Source organism: Schistocerca americana, chromosome 4, assembly GCF_021461395.2.
Source record: "Schistocerca americana isolate TAMUIC-IGC-003095 chromosome 4, iqSchAmer2.1, whole genome shotgun sequence".
Lineage (NCBI taxonomy): Eukaryota > Metazoa > Arthropoda > Insecta > Orthoptera > Acrididae > Schistocerca > Schistocerca americana.
Window position 1 is genome coordinate 348,879,216 of NC_060122.1, and position 18,915 is coordinate 348,898,130.

Genomic DNA, 18,915 nt, shown 5'->3' on the forward strand with positions numbered 1-18,915 from the left:
TGCATAAAACCAACTGATAGGGGCATCTGAATCGCCCATGTATTTTACAGTGTTGTAAACTGTGTACTGTAAAGGAACAGTTTGAAGACGACGACGGCGGGGTCAGGGATTTTCTCTACCTCGTGATGGCTGGGTGTTGTGTGCTGTCCTTAGGTTAGTTAGGTTTAAGTAGTTCTAAGTTCTAGGGGACTGATGACCACAGCAGTTGAGTCCCATAGTGCTCAGAGCCATTTGAACCATTTGAAGACGACGATTGTTTGTGTCAAGATGACTGTCTACCCCATCATGAAGCAATATATATGAAGCAATAATCTGTGGGCAATAACGTTCCTAACTGAAACTTGAAACTTTGTGACTGATTAAAACTGTGTGCCGGTCCGAGACTCGAACTCGGTACCTTTGCCTTTCGCGGGTAAGTGCTCTGCAAGGAAGTTTCATATCAGCTCACACTCCACTGCAGAGTGAAAATCTCATTCTGGGAACGTTCCTAACTGACAGGCCTGTCCAGAGTCCCGTCCTGAACATTTGGCAGCGTGAGAACGTCGACCTTGCTCCAGACACCAGCGACTAAAATCACTATCTTCTCCGGTTCGGTTGTTTAGGAATAATGGACTGCCATTTCTCTCTGCACACGTTGATACTTCATTAAAAGTGTCCCCAGCCGAGTTCACGTGGTCATTAAGGCGAAGGTTGGACACACACCATATTAATGAGCATTAATATGTGTCCGGATACTTCTAATCAGATAGTACAAAGTGCTCAAGTGTGTACGAGTAAAAGAAGACCATATTTGCATTCTCTTCAGCCGAAATACGTCTCGGAACTGCAGAGTAAATGCGCCTGGCTGCGGCTAGTATAGATGGCGGATAATTTCGTTCGCCGACGGCTGTGCCAATGGGCGCTCTGTTGCGGCAGAGTGGGCACCGACAGTGCAGGCAGCCGTCCAACCGGCGTCGCTGTGCTGTTGTGCTGTGTTTGGCTCCGCTCTTCCGTGGCGCCCGCTCCGCGCCGTATTGATCAGTGGGCCGGCCCGCCGCTGCTTCTGGAGCGGCCGACGCTAAGCCGGATTTGCCGACAGCGAGCAGCGGACGTCTGCAGCCGACCAGCGCGGCACAGTGCGCCGCTGCCCGCTGCCGCTACCACCGCGCGTGTTCTCCCTTCCACCCCCTCTGTGGTCTCATCTCGATAGCCGACCGCGGCACTTGTGATACCTCTCCACCACCACTCCTGGTGTCCAAAAAACCCCCAATTTCCTAGAAAGCCTAAATTATACGCAATGCCAGTTGTGGAAGGGAACGGCTGTTGCAAGAGATTTGCGGAGATGCCGACTTACGCGGGTTTCCGCAGTAATGATAACGTGGAAGCATGCACCACTGCGATTATCGTCAATACTACTTACTGGGGGCGTTGCAAAAAATGAGAATTTGTTGTGGGACATTGCAGAATATTCCCGCTTCGGCGCCTACAATTTCATGGCGTTCCGACAGGTGGTGACGCTATACGTAGCCTTCAAAATGACCTCTTTTATCATAAGTGCGTTCCAAGCAGAGAGCTCTCAATGAGCTTCTTTTGCTAGAAAACCGATGCGTCGCAGATATTAATAGGCGATTGCAAAAGTTGAAGGAGACATGAAAGTGAACAAAAGCACGGTAAATCGTTGGGCGAGACGTCTCTCATTGTCGAAACCAGATCGTACAAACCTCTCCAATCTCCAGAGCGCCGACCGGCCGCACATAGCTGTGACTCCTGCAATGTTGGAACGTGCGGACACACTCATTGGAGACGGTCGACACAACACAAACAAACACCTCGATCGCTGCTCAATTGGAAGCCTCTGTTGGTAGTGCTGATACACTTACTCGTCCATCACTGGCTACCCAGAGCTGTGTGCAAGCTGGGTTCGTCGCTGTCTAACACAAGACCATAAAGGGCAACGAAGGACCTTCTGCGAGGAGCGGGTTACAAGGCTGATCGTGACTGCTTTTTGTCGAACATCGTCACAGGTGATGAGACATGCGCTCATCTCTTCGAACCGGAAACAAACCGCCACCTCTCCTCCGAAGAAAAAATTCAAACCCACGCCCTTAGCCGGTAGTCATGGTGACGGCCTTCTGGGACTCTGAAAGGGTTATCCTATATGATTTCTTCTCTTCTTAACTCTGAAATTTACTGAGCTACCCTCAGAAGGCTGTTGAAACGACTTCAGCTTGTACGTCGCCACAAAAATGCAAACGAACTTCTCCTTCTCCATGACAACGCAAAGCCACACACAAAACAGCCCACCATAGAGGAGCTCACAAAACTTCATAGGACTGTTCTTTTTGATCCACCCTACTGCCCGGATCTCGCGCCTGCCGTCTTCCTCTGTTTGGCCCAATGGAGGATGCAGTACGCGGGAAGCAGTACGCGGATGATGGGAGTTTATTGATGCAGCAAGACATTGGCTCCGACATCGATTGGTAGTGTGGTACCATGTGGGCATACAGACCTTCCCAATAAGATGTCGTAAGGGCGTCGCATGGAACAGAGATTATGCTGAAAATTAGAGTTTCGTGGCCAAAACAGTGGGGAATAGTATGATGTATTGGAATCGTGAATAAAACCAACCAGTTTTCAGAAAAAAATGTGTTGCAGCACTTGTTGAACGCACCTCGTCCGTTTTGATTAAAATTACGGGATAGTTGAAACTTTACTTTTGTCCGGCCTCGGAGATTACGTAGCATAGCGCCAGTCCCGCTCATGCGCACGACTGTAATCTCCGCACTGCTAACGATGTGCAGCGCTTGAGGTACATTACACGACGCACTGCTCCGCTGATTTAGTAGGAAATGTCTCCACAGAGGAATCACTCAAACATTAAGCAGCTGCTGGCACGACGGACGTAGAATGCAAATATGGTTTTGCACAAAAGAAAAAACGAGAGAAATCAGAAAATGTCACCGTATCTTTGACCTCTGCAGATGTCAAAAACTATCTACACTCTCCAGGACACTGCACTACAGACCAATATAGTATAACTCCGCCAATAATGTGTAATAACGATGACTGATTAGTACTACCGGTGGCATACAATATAAATAGCCTAAATCTTAGGGTAAAAACTGTGTAAGAAAACTGCTCGTCTAGGGTAACGGGAAGCACTCTAGCTTCCGAGAGAGGAAGATCAGCCAGCCTGAGTGTGGTTTTTAGTCGGTTTCCCACGCTCTTTTAAGCTCGGCCCCAATTCATACCCGAGAAAATACGAACGCTATCAGCGAAAATATAATCACACACAGACGAAGTTTACACAGTTCACAGGCAGATGGAGCTCACGACTTCCCTCCCTCACGTAACGCGACTGCGGTGACAAGGTAGGCATTCGGCCGCAGAGCTGAATAAAATTGTCATATTTGGAGTACAGCGCACCCCGTGCTGAACGAGATTAACGCGAAGAAGAAACTATTACATATCATTGGCCGCACCCGGATGCTAGACGGGTCACTATTGTGGGCGTTGCAGCCAGATCCCGGAAAGGGACTTTGTTCAGTCTTGAAATTTGTTGTGTCTTCCTAAATGGGTTTTTGTCAAGGCCTACAAGGCTTAAGGGCTTAAAGTTTTCCAGGACTGTCGGTGTTTTGCAGCACCCATTGGAAAAAACATTCTGTAAGTGCTGTTCGGAAGCAGCATTATTACAAAATATTGCGAATAGTGGGAGCACGGATTGTCCAACTGATACGTATGATTTCTGTTCCTGCTGGTGACTGGTTGAAAGGGCTGCAAAAGTTATTTAAATTCATGCAGCGGTTTTATAAGTCGCGAAATCAGGAACTCAGCCAGCAACCTTAGCGGACGTAGGAAGAGAGTCCTGTGCCCTCAGAGGTAAAGGTGATTGTTTAAAAGTGTTTAACATCACTTAGTTCATGAGTGATCCAAAAGAGTTATTTAGAGGATTCGCTCTTAAGAGTTCACCATTCCGTTCCAGCTCTCGGCCACAGAATTCTGTTCGAAACATTCCCTGTTATCTAGGTGAGTGTAGGCACAGGCTCTATATCAAATCGCGCATTCAGTAGCTAGTTGGAAATGGTGTTCAGTGAAAGAAGCTGATTCGGCAAGGCGTAGCGTGAGACAGTGAAATTACTTTATAGCAGTGGAAATTAAGTACAGTGTTCTTTACATCTACATCCAGAATCCGCAAACTAACTTACAGTGTGTGTCGGAGCATACATCTGGTAACGTAAATGTAAACTCCGTCCAAAGGCCCTGGCGATTCCATCGGGACAGACCGACCGACCGACCGCCGTATCATCCTCCGCCAATAGTGTCACTGGATGCAGCTACGTAGGGGCGTGGGGCCAGCCCACTGCCCTCCCGACCGCTGTTAGTTTTCGTGACCTGTAGCAGCTTACTGCTAGGTCAAGCAGCTCTTAAATTGACATCACGAGGCTGAGTACACCCCTTTCTAGTCCTTCCACCAAGCCACCAAGGAAAATCTCTGGCAGTACCAGGAATCGAGCCTGTGTCCTGTGCATGGCAGCCAACCGCGCTGAGAGCATACTCCTCTACCAGCATCTGTCCTCCCTCTCCTGTTCCATTTACGAATGGCACGTGGGAGAAATGATTGTCGGTAAAGCTCCGTATGACATAATTTCTCTAATTTTCTCATTGTGATAATTTCGAGAGACGTGTATCCTTTTCCTATTTAAGTTTAATCTGTTTACCTATTTTGTGTTTGTGAAGGCCGGCCGGAGTGGCCACGAGGTTCTAGGCGCTACAGTCTGGAACCGAGCGACCGCTACGGTCGCAGGTTCGAATCCTGCCTCGGGAATGGATGTGTGTGATGTCCTTAGGTTAGTTAGGTTTAATTAGTTCTAAGTTCTAGGCGACTGATGACCTCAGATGCTAAGTCGCAAAGTGCTCAGAGCCATTTGAACCATTTTTTGTTTGTTTGTGAAGATTACCGGTGGAAGTTGCTACGAACCACTTCAGGGAGATATATGAGGTGTTACGGCTGTGTACAGTCTATTCCAGTGGTCTTATCTGGGAATCTACCTGAGAATAGTTGGCTAGTTACAGGCCTTCAATATAATTGACTTCGGAGTAGTGAGAGTTTAGCCTTGTCTCGCAGGTCAGATCGAGGCTAGCTAATCTTTTATACACTGTTAGTAAAGTGCAGCGGGGCAGAGAATTAATCCACACCGAAGGCAGATACGTAAGACATAAAGAAAATCAAGTTGTAAAATACCGTCTGAATACCTCCACACCAGCAACGTATTCAGAGATGAGAGCTAGGAGTGTTAGAAAGCGTGTGTTCTGTCTTCATGAACAGAGCCTCAAAAACAAAAAACAAAAAAAAAAAAAAAAAGTGTGTATAATAAGATATTTTGGCAGCTCAATAGCCTAATAACTCCAGTTGGCTACATGAACTTATTTCCCGGCATATTGTATTAACAGCGCCATTTCAAACCGAACTCTATTTTCCGTCTTCGTGCCTCCTTATTTTTATTGTGAAATGTTGTCTCTCAAGGAAATAAACATATTTTTACGTATCAGAACTGCTTTAACAACTGAATCGGCCTGGAAATATTCACTTTCGTGTTGTAATGTACTCTTATCAATGGAATCAAACTGTCTCATCACTTACACTCCACTGGCTATTGTGAGGCTATAGTAAAACACATACGCACACAGTACATTTATATTATTGCTGTTACTGGCGTTGCTAGAGAAGAAGAATGTGGACCAGTGCGAGTAGAGCCCTTGCGCTGGTGGCTCAGTACAAACCTGATTATGTACACAGATAGTTCATCCATTCTGGGAATCGAGAATCTCGAAGATTTTTGTCTTTTATCAATATCGGTACTGGCAAGGTATCGGTCCCGGGATTTCAAAGATCGTATCAAATTCGCTACAGTAGTTTCTGAGACTAGCCAGGGCTTACAAAAACAAGCGAACAGGAGGTTCAAAATGGCTCTGAGCACTATGGGACTTAACATCTGTGGTCATCAGTCCCCTAGAACTTAGAACTACTTAAACCTAACTAACCTAAGAACATCACACACATCCATGCCCGAGGCAGGATTCGAACCCGCAAACAGGAGGCTTCAGTTTATATATGTAAAACGAGAAGATTTAATAAAATGTTTTTACTTACTAAAATATGACAACAACTTACATTTCTTTCTTTGCATGCAGTAACATTTTCCTATCATGATTTTGACGGACGAGGAATGCTATATAAGTTCTAATGGCGAAAAGGTATTTTTATGTGATATAATTACAGTTTAACAATTTTCGGAATTTTTCCCTCACTTGTTCTGTGAAACCTTGCTTCTTGCCAAATTTCATGATTCTAGGTCAATGGGAAGTACCCTATATAGGTTATGATGACTGAGTTTCCAGTATCAAAACGTGTGACGTAAATGACCGTATCTTTTGATTGCATTGACTCAGTAGCTTAAATGTCCTACACCGTAAAGGGACTGTGGACCTTAGTATGTGTCATAAATTTCAACTTGATACGTTTACTGGCTTCTGGCTTGTTAGCAACGCTGGTTAGTACAGTATTAAATTGATATTATTAGCAGACAAAAGTAATTGCGGAAATACGGGTAGTACTGCCACCAACTGTTTTCTAAGAGGGCAGAGAAAGCAGTGAACGTTCCTTCTTTCTGATTATCTGGAAGCCATCTCCCTCACCTGTGCGCTACCTGGTATCTATCCCGTAGGCTCCAGCCATTCAACAAACAAGTGCCCTGCCTCTAGCTAACAGCCTTAGTGTCGGAATCCGCCGTAATGAGATTCTCGTTTAACAATCTTCTTAAGCTATTGTTGGACGAGACTAATGCTCTCAACTAAGAGTAATTCCCTGCACAATGGCGATGCTATCATTTAGAGACTGGCAGCAAAGGAAGGAATATAACACGACGATAAACGCTTTTCTTGAGTCGTGGATGGTTAACCTAATAAACAGGGGATTTTTTTTAACTTCCCATAACTATACAGTTCTTATTATGTTTAGAAGCATGTTTTACGAAGACCGCCTCTAGTCACAGTTATTTGTCAACTTGTTTAAATATTTAACATTTCAATAAGTTTCGAGTAATAATCCCATCATCAGGCAGCAAAAGGCAATACAAAAACACTTAACAAAATACACACAGGTCTTAAATTCGAGATTATACATCGAAATATCTTGGAACATTTCATCACTGAAGAAAGTTTACAAAATATTGTGACTGGCGGTGGTCTCTGAAAAATCTTATTAGTCAGCAACGACTATCAGCCATTATGTCTGTAGCGAGTTTTGATCTTCACGCATAGTCAAAGAACACTCATCGCTTGATGTGATAATTAGTCTCATATTTTTCTGTATTTTCTGTTTTCCTCGATTTCTACGGTGCTGCACAGCCAAAACAACGCTGAAGCTAAGTAGACTTATCTTCAATAATTTTCTGTAAATACGCCGATACCTCGTGATAGTTCAAATGGCCTGAGCGCTATGGGACTTAACATCTGAGGTCATCAGTCCCCTAGACTTAGAACTACTTAAACCTAACTACCTAAGGACAGCACACACATCCATGCCCGAGGTTGGAATCGAACCTGCGACCGTAGCAGCAGCGCGGTTCCGGACTGAAGCGCCTAGAACTGCTCGGCCACAGCGGCTAGCCTCGTGATAGTCTGCATGCGTCTGCACTGTAGGGAAGCCTAATTTTACAACTGCGAATTGTAACATCTTATGCTTACATTTGGTATATAGTTTACAACAAAGTAAATAATTACGGGCAGTTAGCTGCAGAGTAAGCCTTACGTTGAAATGAGAAAGAAAAAGTTGAAATTACTTATAATGGTTGCCACACGCTTGTGCCATAATTCTCTTCCACGCCCTTTAGCCACTGTCTTTGTCAATCGAGTTAGTCGTGAATCTCTAATGACAATGATCTTGACGTGACGTTAAACTCTAATGGTTTTACTTAATGGAGATAAAGTATATTGTGTTTAAAATTGTCCAGCAACCGTTCGTTTTTGAGATCATTGAAATGAAACATTGATGAACGCCATCGATTATTTCTTTCCAACGCGCATTTACAACGGCACGTCTAGAAATCTGTACACGTAAAACGTTCTTTCAGTAGACATCCCTTTGGAAGAACCTTGAACACTCTGTTCTTACATTCACGAACATTTCGTTCTGTGTTTCACAGATCGTGTGAACAAAGTGCTCTACGCTGCGCTTTCTTCCGGACAAATGGGGGCGACTGTCCATCGTTTCGCTGTCCAGTGACCAAGTCTCTCGGTCGCTCAGAACCACAGATTAGAATCAGTACTTCACTACGCGTTAATACACGCCAATGAACTAAACTTACGAATTTAACACCTTAAATCATGGTGCTGTGTAAAGTGCGATGAAGATAAGGGACGCTCTAACTAGTAGTAACGATGTGAGCGGTTGCATAGCAACTGTGCGAAAGCTATAGTGCGGATGGAGAAAAAGAGTTACAAAAGAGGGGAGTGTGTGTGGGGGGCGGGGGTTGGGGGGGGGGGGGGGGCAGGAGGAGGCTGTTATGCACTGCTGGCCGGGCGGTTTATCAACAGGAAGACATCCATTTGTCAGGTACAGAGGCCGCCCACCACTCCCCACTCCCTCTGGCCAAACACAGTTCGCGAAAAATTATCGCCCGTTATCCGCTTAGTAGACTACACAACAGACAACAAAATCGCTCAATTTATACTAACAGGAGCGCCGCCGAGATTTGCGTTATCACAGCTCGTTCGAAGCATTACAAGCACTCTGAACGACAACGGTATTCCTAATCTGCAGTCTGGGGAATGGGTTGCAGGATCCTGCGTCCAAATCTAAGTATGAATATTTTGTTTACTACCATTCTCTAAATCACATTCGGTAAACGCTTAGGTAATTACTTCGGCTAGGCTGCGGTTCATCCTTCCATCTATGAGTTAGTACAAGTGCCAAAGCAAATCGCTACTGACTATACGTTAGATAGACTAAAAACTGTACTAACAGTACTACGTTATTGCTAGGAAGAAGTTATCAGAATCAGAGAGCATGACTCCTTGGAGACCTGAATATGTTAACATACGGACACAATAAAATAACTTTATTTTTTTAGGCTCCAACCTTTCGATGGTGTCATGACACCCTCCAACTCTTTCATTTCTTGTGATGATCTTACCTTTATCGAGTAACAAAGGACACTAGGATGAAGATATTTTCTCAGGATAGGAAACTGTAGCTGGCTCAATCGAACCAGTCATAATACTGACGATTCCCCCCTTCCCCGTCTCCCCCTCTGTCCAACAGTTACTATACGACGATTTCATGTATTGCTCCTTCCACCTCCAAGTTAACTATTCCCAGACGTCATAGTACTTCGATTCTTCCCTCGTGTATCTCACAATATCTTATTTTCACCTATTCGTTTCGACGTTGTCCATTTAATTTGAACATTCCTTCAGTGTGTCAATTCACTTCTTCATTTTTCTATAGCCAGTCCATATAACCTGTCTCCCGAGACACGAAAATTCTTTCACTTCTAGCGGTTGCTCATCAAGTATCAATTTCAACAAGTTTGCTTGTCCTCTGAGGCAGTCTACTACAGGTTTAGTTACTTTGAACAATCATTCAGTGAGCATCCCTTCTTTTGGCCCCACCGGAAAAGATCGTCTACCATCCTTTGCCCTGGTATCTGCTTCGCTGCACTTTCATTGTGATTCAGACGTTATTGTACACTTTTTCATTGCTAATTTGTCTTTCATCTTACAGATTGTTTGACAAAACAAGTGATAAAAGATACATAAAACAGGAGATAAACATTTTTTATGTGGCAAAAACTGCGCTGGTGCATCGTTTCCCCGCTAGGGATCCATGAAAGTTTTGACACTTATGATGTTCGAACTGCCGTGTAATGAATATTGTTTTAGAGGTATTGCTGGAAATGTCGCCCGTTTTCCTTAATGCACAACTGACATCTGTGTGCTAATGTTTGTCTGACAGGCTCAAAACTAGATGTTCCACAAGTAATAGCTGTAGCTTCGTCTATATCTGCATCTATATCTACTTCCATATTCCGCAAGCCACCGTATGGTGCGTGGCGGGGAGTACCTTGTATCAATATTCCTCAATTTTCAAACGACTGTGGGTATGCCCCCGTACCAGCCTTAATTTCTCTTGTCTTCGCAGTCCTTATGCGAAACGTACAGGGTCACAATTATTGAACTATATGAAATAAAGCCGTCATTAACTTCCGGACGTTTTGCGTTAGGACGTTTTAAATGCACAGTTGGCCGCAGGGCATGATTGGAATTAGTATAGTTTGGTTTAGTGACGGAGCCCACTTTCCTATGATGGGTACTTCAATAAGCAAAGTTGACTCATTTGGGGGACTGAGAATCCGCATTTCACGATCGAGAAGTCTCTTCATCCTCAACGGGTGCTCAATGTCCAGTCACCGAATAATCGGTGGAACATTAATTAAGGGGTGGTTTACTGTCTTTGGCCCGAAAATAGCATGTTTTTTGAGAATTTTTTTCTCTGGATGTGTTATAGGTATCAATGTCAAATTTGGCCAAAATGTTTATTGATATTTCCTCTACAAACTGGATTTTTTTCGACCGGAGATGTTGAAGAATAAAGACGGAAGTGCCGTCGGAACGAAACAAAATTTCGATGTTGACCTCCACGCCCGTTATGTCTCAGGTCAGCCGGATCGTCTGAAATCAAAATTGAGTTGACGTTAGCGAAGTATATAAGATTCTTTAGGAGCTGTACCTCGCTTAAGTTATTTGGACCATAGGAAATAAAATGGCAGCCATTTGAAAAAAATAGGTTTTTTCCATCGATTTTTAGACTTCGTCGGCCAAGTAAAAATATTCATAGTTGATGGATCGGAATAAAAGTGCTGCAACTCCTAGACAATTTAGTTAGCTTCGTCAGAAACTAAGAATCATGCCAATCGGTTCAGTAGATTTGATGTTACCATACCGCGCGATAAAAAAAGTCATTTCGAGAACAACGCGTTTGAAGTTTTGACTACATATAAATGCAATATTATCCAACTTACGTTCAATCTGCTATTCCTGGTTCATAAACTAGTCCTTTCTCTTCCTCATAGAGGGCGCTCTGCTCGATCTGGGCCATCCTGCGCTGCTCCAGAGCTGTTCGTACGGCCGGTGACAAGCGGTATTCGTCCGCTTGAATCCGGTGGTCGTCCGAATGCTTGGCGAACTGCGTCGAATAGAGTCCTAGGGTGACGTCCATCGTTGTCATGATCTTCAGAATTGCTGAATACCTTTCGTTGAAGCTGCTCACTGTCATGAAAGTCGCAGTCTCCACAGTTTTCGCACCAGAATGCAAATGCTTGGGGGCTAACTTCCAAACACACGCGTTGAAACTTTCATTTGAATTTTGTGTGTTTCCTCCTAAGCACCAGTACAATAACTTGTCCTCCGAAAGAAAAAACTGGTGCGTGCAAAAGGCCGATTTCGGGCAGGTGCGTTCTTTGCGCTCCGTATTCGGAAAAACCGTTTTAGGGGTGGATTCTAAACACTTTTATGGATCCAAATTTGCAATTAAAAAATCGATTTTTTGAACCAAAAGATACTAAACCTCCCCTTAATGGCACAGTTACTACCAAACGGTACGTGAAGTTTTTGGAAGATGATTTCATCCCCATTATCCAAAGTGACCTGATTTCCACAAGATGTGGTTAACGCAAGACAGAACTCTACCCCGTCGAAGCAGGAGAAAGTTTGATGACCTGGAGGAGCAATTTAGGGACCACGTTCCGGCCCTGGGGCACCCAGAGGCGCCTGGCATGGCCCTCGATTGGCCTCCATATTCCTCAGATCTGAACACGTGCGACTCCTTTTCGTGGGGCTATATTAAAGACAAGGTTTACAGCAAATACCTCAAAATCATTGCTGAGCTGAAATCAGCCATTCAGAAGGTCATCGACAGCATCGATGTTCCGACACTTCAGCGTAACCTGCTGAATTTCGCTATTTGTCTATTACCCATCATCGCCAATGATGGCAGCCATATCAAGCACGTCATAACCTAAATGCGAATATCTGTAGTGACCGTCACATGTTGAAAGAAAGTGTGTGCACGCCTTAGTTTGTAACTAATTTAAGTTTTTCTTCATATAGTTCAGTAATTGTCACCCAGCGCGTTGGCGGCAGGGGGATCGTTCTGCAGTGAGCTGCCAATGCTTGTTCCCTAAATTTTCTTAACAGTGTTTTGCGAAAAGCACCTCGTCTTCTCTTCTTCCCATTTGAGTACATGTAGCATTAGGTGTTATTCGCTGCGGGTAAAGTGTAATTTTCTGTGGGGTAAAAACAAAAAGACTCAATTGTGTTTCAGTCATGAAACTAAATTATTTTTCAAAATACATTACTATTACCACTATTTCATAAGAACTCAATACTGATTACGTAAGTTATCACTTCAAGTACTAGCATCAACATGTGATACAATGTGGTAAAGGTTACTGCTGGTGAAATGAACATATAAACATCTCATTTCTGACATAGTCCTTCCACTACACCCATACTTTCTGTTTTGTATCATGCATCTATGACAGTAAAATTGAGACATAACATACTTAAATATCTCACGAAAATGCGCTCTCGGACTCCCAGGTAGTTCCAGCAATAGACTATAAATTGCTTAGTTATTTACTTAACAACAATAAACGCACTAAATGAAAGCACAACTTTAACTATATAATGGTGATGGTGTTTGATTTGTGGGGCGCTCAACTGCGCGGTCACCAGCGCCGGTACAAATTCCCAATTTTTACACAGTCCAATTTTTTTACGCAATCCAATCTAGCCACTGTCACGAATGATGAAGATGATGATGATGATGATGATGATGATGATGATGAAATGATAACACAAACACCCAGTCCCCGGACAGATAAAATTCCCAACCCGGCAGGGAATCGTACCCGGGACTCCATGATCCAGAGGCAGCAACGCTAGCCAGTAGACCACGACCTGCGGACAACTACATAATGACTACCACATTGCTTGGGGCTTACATATTATTATTATTATTATTATTATTATTATTATTATTATTATTAGTGGAAGTTACCATACACAAAGCTTTGTCAGTCTGAAGTCTTCCAACCTTTGTCAGTTCAGAAGTAAGGAGCATCAATCAAGTGAATTTCAAGCCGTAGGCCTATGTATAGTGCATACATTTTGACTTGATTCATTTTAAATTGGGTTGTACGGTGCAGATGAAGCAAGCGTTGCTGGGGACAGCACTGGTGCAGAGGAAGCATGTTTTGTGACGCGGGTGTACCCTCAATGTGGGTAGTTACGTCCCCTTTCTGAGAATGAATTCTAGGCAGTACCAGCGATGCACTGAGAGTTGTTTCATCTTTTTAAAAGAGCACTGAGAGTTGCTTCATATTTCTGTAAATAAATAAATAAATAACATGTATCTTTCATCATTTTAATATAACATTGTCCAAAGAAAATTCTTTTTCATTATATTCTCATTTTAATATAATATGTAATATCGTTCAAAGGAAGTTCTTTTCGTTATAAAGTTTAGCTAGGCGTTACTGTTGATTATGGGAGGGAGGGGGGGGGGAGCGAGTACAACCTAATATCTGATTGCACTCCGGGATAATGGTCTCAGAAAGTTTGGAACTAAATGATGTCCAAGTACGATGCTAACAATTGCTTATCTGCTCTTTCCAACATAAATACTCTCCCATCCTTCATGACAGAGATATTACAATTTGTAACCACGTCGGTGCCACATCATGATCACTAATTCCTATCTCTATACAGGCAATGCAATGAGGTCAACTTCTCTGTAGTTCCATCCAAACGGGCTGTCTCTCACACACCAACCTGTTCATCCCCCCCTCTCCTCCTCCTTCCTGCTCACACGCTCACAAACCGTAGGTGTGAGGTCAGGAGAACGTGGTAGCCACGGTGCAGATCCATTCCTCTGAATCCAACAATGGGGAAAAACATTTTCTAAATGTTCGCTGACGTCAGTGGCAAAGTGTGGTGGTCCCCCGTCAATCTGGAACCACACCCGTTGCGTCTTCAAGCGAGTTCAAATGGCTCTGAGCACTATGGGACTTAACTGCTGAAGCCATTAGTCCCCTAGAACTTAGAACTAGTTAAACCTAACTAACCTAAGGACATCACAAACATCCATGCCCGAGGCAGGATTCGAACCTGCGACCGCAGCGGTCTCGCGGTTCCAGACTGCAGCGCCTTTAACCGCACGGCCACTTCGGCCGGCCTTCAAGCGGGAATTCGCCAACATATCCGATGGTGTTTGTGGAGAAAGAAACGGTAGTTTAGTACCTGAGCAGATCATACAGATGGAGGTTGACAATACCAGACCACATAAATCTCTGTTGTCGGTGGAACTCAAAGCTGCATTACGGTTTTTCAACTCCTAGCCATAGCTATTATCCCTGAAATTAGAAATTCTAGCTAATTTTCAGTAGTCAACTGTTTTTTGCTGCGTTCATAAACAAGACAGTGGGAAATATACCCCACGAAGTAAAATCAATTAACTTACAGAAAGGCACCGAATATGAATGGACATTAGAAACTGTGATTCACCGAAGTTCCATTGCGGCCTCGCTTCGCTTTCCTAGTCTTTTTGAGCGTCCGGCTGCTCAGTTTTTGGCAGATGCGACACTTGTTCAGTTGCTGTGAGCACAGAGACTGGTTGTAAGTTGTCAGGCAGGTAGCTTACTGTGTGTGTTGTCTGTGTGTGGCAGGTGTAAACCCTCGGAAGCAGCGCCGGGAGCGCACGACGTTCACGCGCGCCCAGCTGGACGTTCTGGAGGCGCTGTTCGCCAAGACGCGCTACCCGGACATCTTCATGAGGGAGGAGGTGGCCCTCAAGATCAACCTCCCAGAGTCCAGGGTACAGGTAAGTGTCCTTGCTCCTCAGCCATAGCACTCAGGAAAAACATGTTCACTCTGCATACGTACTCCGCAATCCATCGTGCGGTGCACGCGAAAGGTACAGTCGAGCCGCCGAAAGAACGACGCTGACAGCCGGCAGCCATGTTGCCAATGCTACAAGCGGCTGTTATCGTTACGCCGCGTCGGTCGCCCCGTTACGAATATCATACCTTAAAATTGTAGAGCTTTTGCATTGCCGAACTACTGAAGCGTGAAATACCGCTGATAATCTTGGGGAATTACGACATACTCTCGACGTAACTACAAAGTGATGGTTACTGTGTTTCAGTATTTCAGTACATATTATAATGCATAGATGCATCTCATGGAAGAGGTTATAGAGAACCAGTCTTCAATTGAAGTGTCGTCATTAGCCGCATCTCCTGTGTCGCGTTCACTATCTTCACACGTACTACTACTACTACTACTACTACTACTATTATCCCCTAACCTCTTCTAACAGACATTAACAGTGTTGTTCCATCTTGTGGGATTAATACTGGCGAATGTCTCAGGCACTAAAATTTCGACGTTTTTCAATTTAAGATTTATTTCAATCTGCAACATATGATTTCACCTGAGCTCACATCACTTTTATTACACTGACGTGGCAATGATATAATGGAAAGGGCAACACACTACGACCATTTTCTTCTGGTATTTTGTCACTATCTTAAGTGATTTTACGTGATTTATGCTCATTTGCGATTTGCACAATTTCTGCCTTTTTCATTTCCCTATCAGATAAATCTACGCCGTTCTTCTCTAGCAAGTCCTCCTTCCCACTCTTCCTGCTTCTGCATTTAGGGACTTCGTTTAAATGAATGGAGTTACATGATGCATAATACAAAATTATGCTGGAGTTCCTTCCATCGTTTGGAAGCAAAAGGTATACAACTACTCTTCAAGTTTTGTTGCCGTCATTTCCTCTTTGAGGCCACAGATTTCTTTGGTGTAAGCAATAACAAAGCACTTGGAATAAACCCGCCAATTTTTCCAACATGTAAAAGAATGAGCCAATTGCCTTTTACAAACCGGACCTTTCGTTGTGCAGTGTCATCACTCCTTGTAGTCTATCTGGAATGACCAACATTTACCCACGGTTCGTCCAACGGCACGATTTTGTGAGGCTTTCACTTATATACTGCCCTCAAAAAACAGCATCTCCAGGCAACGATACCATCTCGTTCAAGCAGAACTGTTTCTTCAGATAACTTTTGCCATAGAAACTCAATCTTCCATTGTATCACTCAAATATTGGTTATAAGTCTGAAAAACAACTCACTATCTCGTAGTGAGAGAAGCAGCTTCTTCCTGGTTGAATAATCTTTCTGCGCGTAATTTTTTTTATGGAACCTACATTTTCCTAAAATTCTCCTAAGCTGGATCTACATTTAAATTTACATGGGTACTCTGCAAATCACATTTAAGTGTCTGGCAGAGGGTTCATAAAAACACCTCAATAATTCTCTATCATTCCCCTCTCGAAGACCGCGCGGAAAAGACGACCACCTATATATTTCCGTGTGACTCTGATTCTCCTTATTTTATTATAATGCTTATTTCTCCCTATGTAAGTCTCCGTCAACAAAGTATTCTCGCATTCGGAGGTGGAAGTTGTTGATAGAAATTTCGTGAGAAGATCTCGCTACAACGAGAAATGTCTTTGTTTCAACGATTTCCTCCTCAAATCCTGTATCATGTCAGTGGCATTCTCTCCCCTATTTTTCGATAATACAAAACGTGCTGCCCTTCTTTGAACTTACTCGATGTGGTACGTTTATTCTATCTCGTAAGGATCCTACACCACGCAGCAGTAATAAAAAAAAAGGACGGACAATCGTAGTGTAGGCAGTCTCTATAGTAGATCTTCCCGACAACCCGACTTACGTGAACTTTCAATTGCTGTGCAACGTTACCTCTACATATTTAACTGATGTAACTGTATCAGGCAGCACGTCATTGGTACTGTAATCGAAAGATACAGGGTTGTTTTCCCCGATCGTGTGTATTAACATACATTTGTCCACATTTAGAGCAATCTGCCGTTCATCACACCAATTAGACGTACTATAAAAGTCAGCCCGTATCCTTCTAGAGTCACTCAACAATGATACTTTCCCATGCACTACAGCGTCATCAGCAAACATTCGCAGACTACTTCTAACCCTATCCGTAAGATCGCTTACGTATATAAAGAATAGGAGCGGTCCTATTACACCCCGCTTTGACTCTCCTGACGATACCTTTGTCTCCGATGAACTTTCACCACCCAGGATAACGTCCTGGGTTCTGTTACATAAATATCTTCGAGCCACTCACATATTTGAGAACCTATTCCGTACGCTCAGTCATTCGTTAAGTCTGCAGTGCGGCTTTGTGTCAAACTGCGATGACGTAGCCACACTATTATCCACCTCCCCTGAGGTAGTATGTGAAGGTGTCAGCTGTATGCCTGAGCATTGTAGGTTTTAAGGAGAAGGCAGGTAAGATAATAATTTTACGAAGACAATGACAGGCCTACAAAGGACTGAATGAACGAAAACAGGTTAGAGCGAAAATAAAGGGCTATCTCAAAATGTTCACATTCCATGAGGAAGACAGTTCTATATCCCGCCACCTTTCCTTCAGATGTTAGCCTCGTCGTTGTGTACATTAATCGGCTTAGCAAGTAAAGTTGTTTCAAATCACCAATCGTGTGAAATATGCCAGATTTGTACATACCATTGACGCAAAAAATTGTGAATACAAGAGAGTTTGGGAAGATTCTATGTACAACAGGTTTTCTCTCTTTCTTTGTTACTGCTTTTGACTTGTCTACGTTGAATTTGTCACCTGGGAAGTTAGCGTAACATCCACTCGTTATCATCTGGTGTGTTTTATAGATCGAAAAGTCGTCAGACAGCTGTAGACAAAGAATTGTTTTGATAGATACTCTAGGATCCACTTTCTAATTATGATGTTGTTTTAATTGCCTAACGTAAGCATATACTCATACATCCTAATGTGTACCCTACAATAATGGACCAGGACACATTACTCCCTTTTCACACGTCATCGCATAGGGAGAAAAACCACGGACGGGGCGGGAGCTTCCATTATTCTTTTAGTCGTTTTTTGTATAAGTTTCAACGAGAATCTAGTAGAATATCGGATGTTTTTCACTGCTGAATTGTCCCAAATAGGGACAGAAATTTATTTATGCTCAGAACATTTACAATAGCCTACGTTTCAGACAAACACTGGAGACTGCATAAATTAAAAGAGCTGCAAGTTAACCTGATTCATCTAACTCTTGACATATTACTTCTGGAAAGCAGAGCATGAGTACTGGATGAAACGTCTCCATATAGGAACGGTATTTCGCCTACAATATCTCTAAGCTATGACTGCAGTAGAAGGCTGCTACGATTCACACCCTGTTCCACGTTTTCAATTACATTCTCTACAGTCAGGTGTCGTGGCCCAGTGGTAAAGAGAATGCCTGGAAACATTAAGGTCGCAGAGTCGAATCTCGGCCAGACCAAGAAATTTATGTCTTCCTTTAACCAAGCCTTATTATTATTATTATTATTATTATTACTGAATGTCCCCATTGAAGAACGATAAGCAGATGATTTTCAATCTGTCTTAGGATTCTTATTTTCCCAACATTTCTTCATTTTCTCACCGAAGGCCTTCTTTCTTTCTTCCGTTCACTTTGGTCGCTATGGGTTTGGTTCCATCTCTGGAATAAGCTTCCCCGTACCAATTTTGCTTCTTAATACATCCCTGTCTGATATGTTTGTTACGTCAATTTTTGCTTTTATCAAATCCTTCTTAACTTCAGTTACCCAAGGTATGTCACATAGTCCAACAGACGTTTGGTTAGTCTGTTTCCAGGTAATCTGTGTAGGTGTCCATAGAACTTCATTCTTCTCTTAGTGATGTCAGTTTCGATCTTTGATACTTTGTGTTGTC

General features: G+C 43.4%; 1 protein-coding gene across 1 annotated transcript in view; it reads left to right on the top strand.

Moving 5' to 3' along the window:
- LOC124612779 (homeobox protein OTX1-like) overlaps nt 1-18,915 on the top strand; it is a 172,622-nt gene that overhangs the window by 108,456 nt on the left and 45,251 nt on the right. Inside the window, exon 4 of the mRNA XM_047141174.1 lies at nt 14,766-14,920. Coding sequence (XP_046997130.1) covers nt 14,766-14,920 — 155 coding nt within the window. The remainder of the gene's footprint in view (nt 1-14,765; nt 14,921-18,915) is intronic.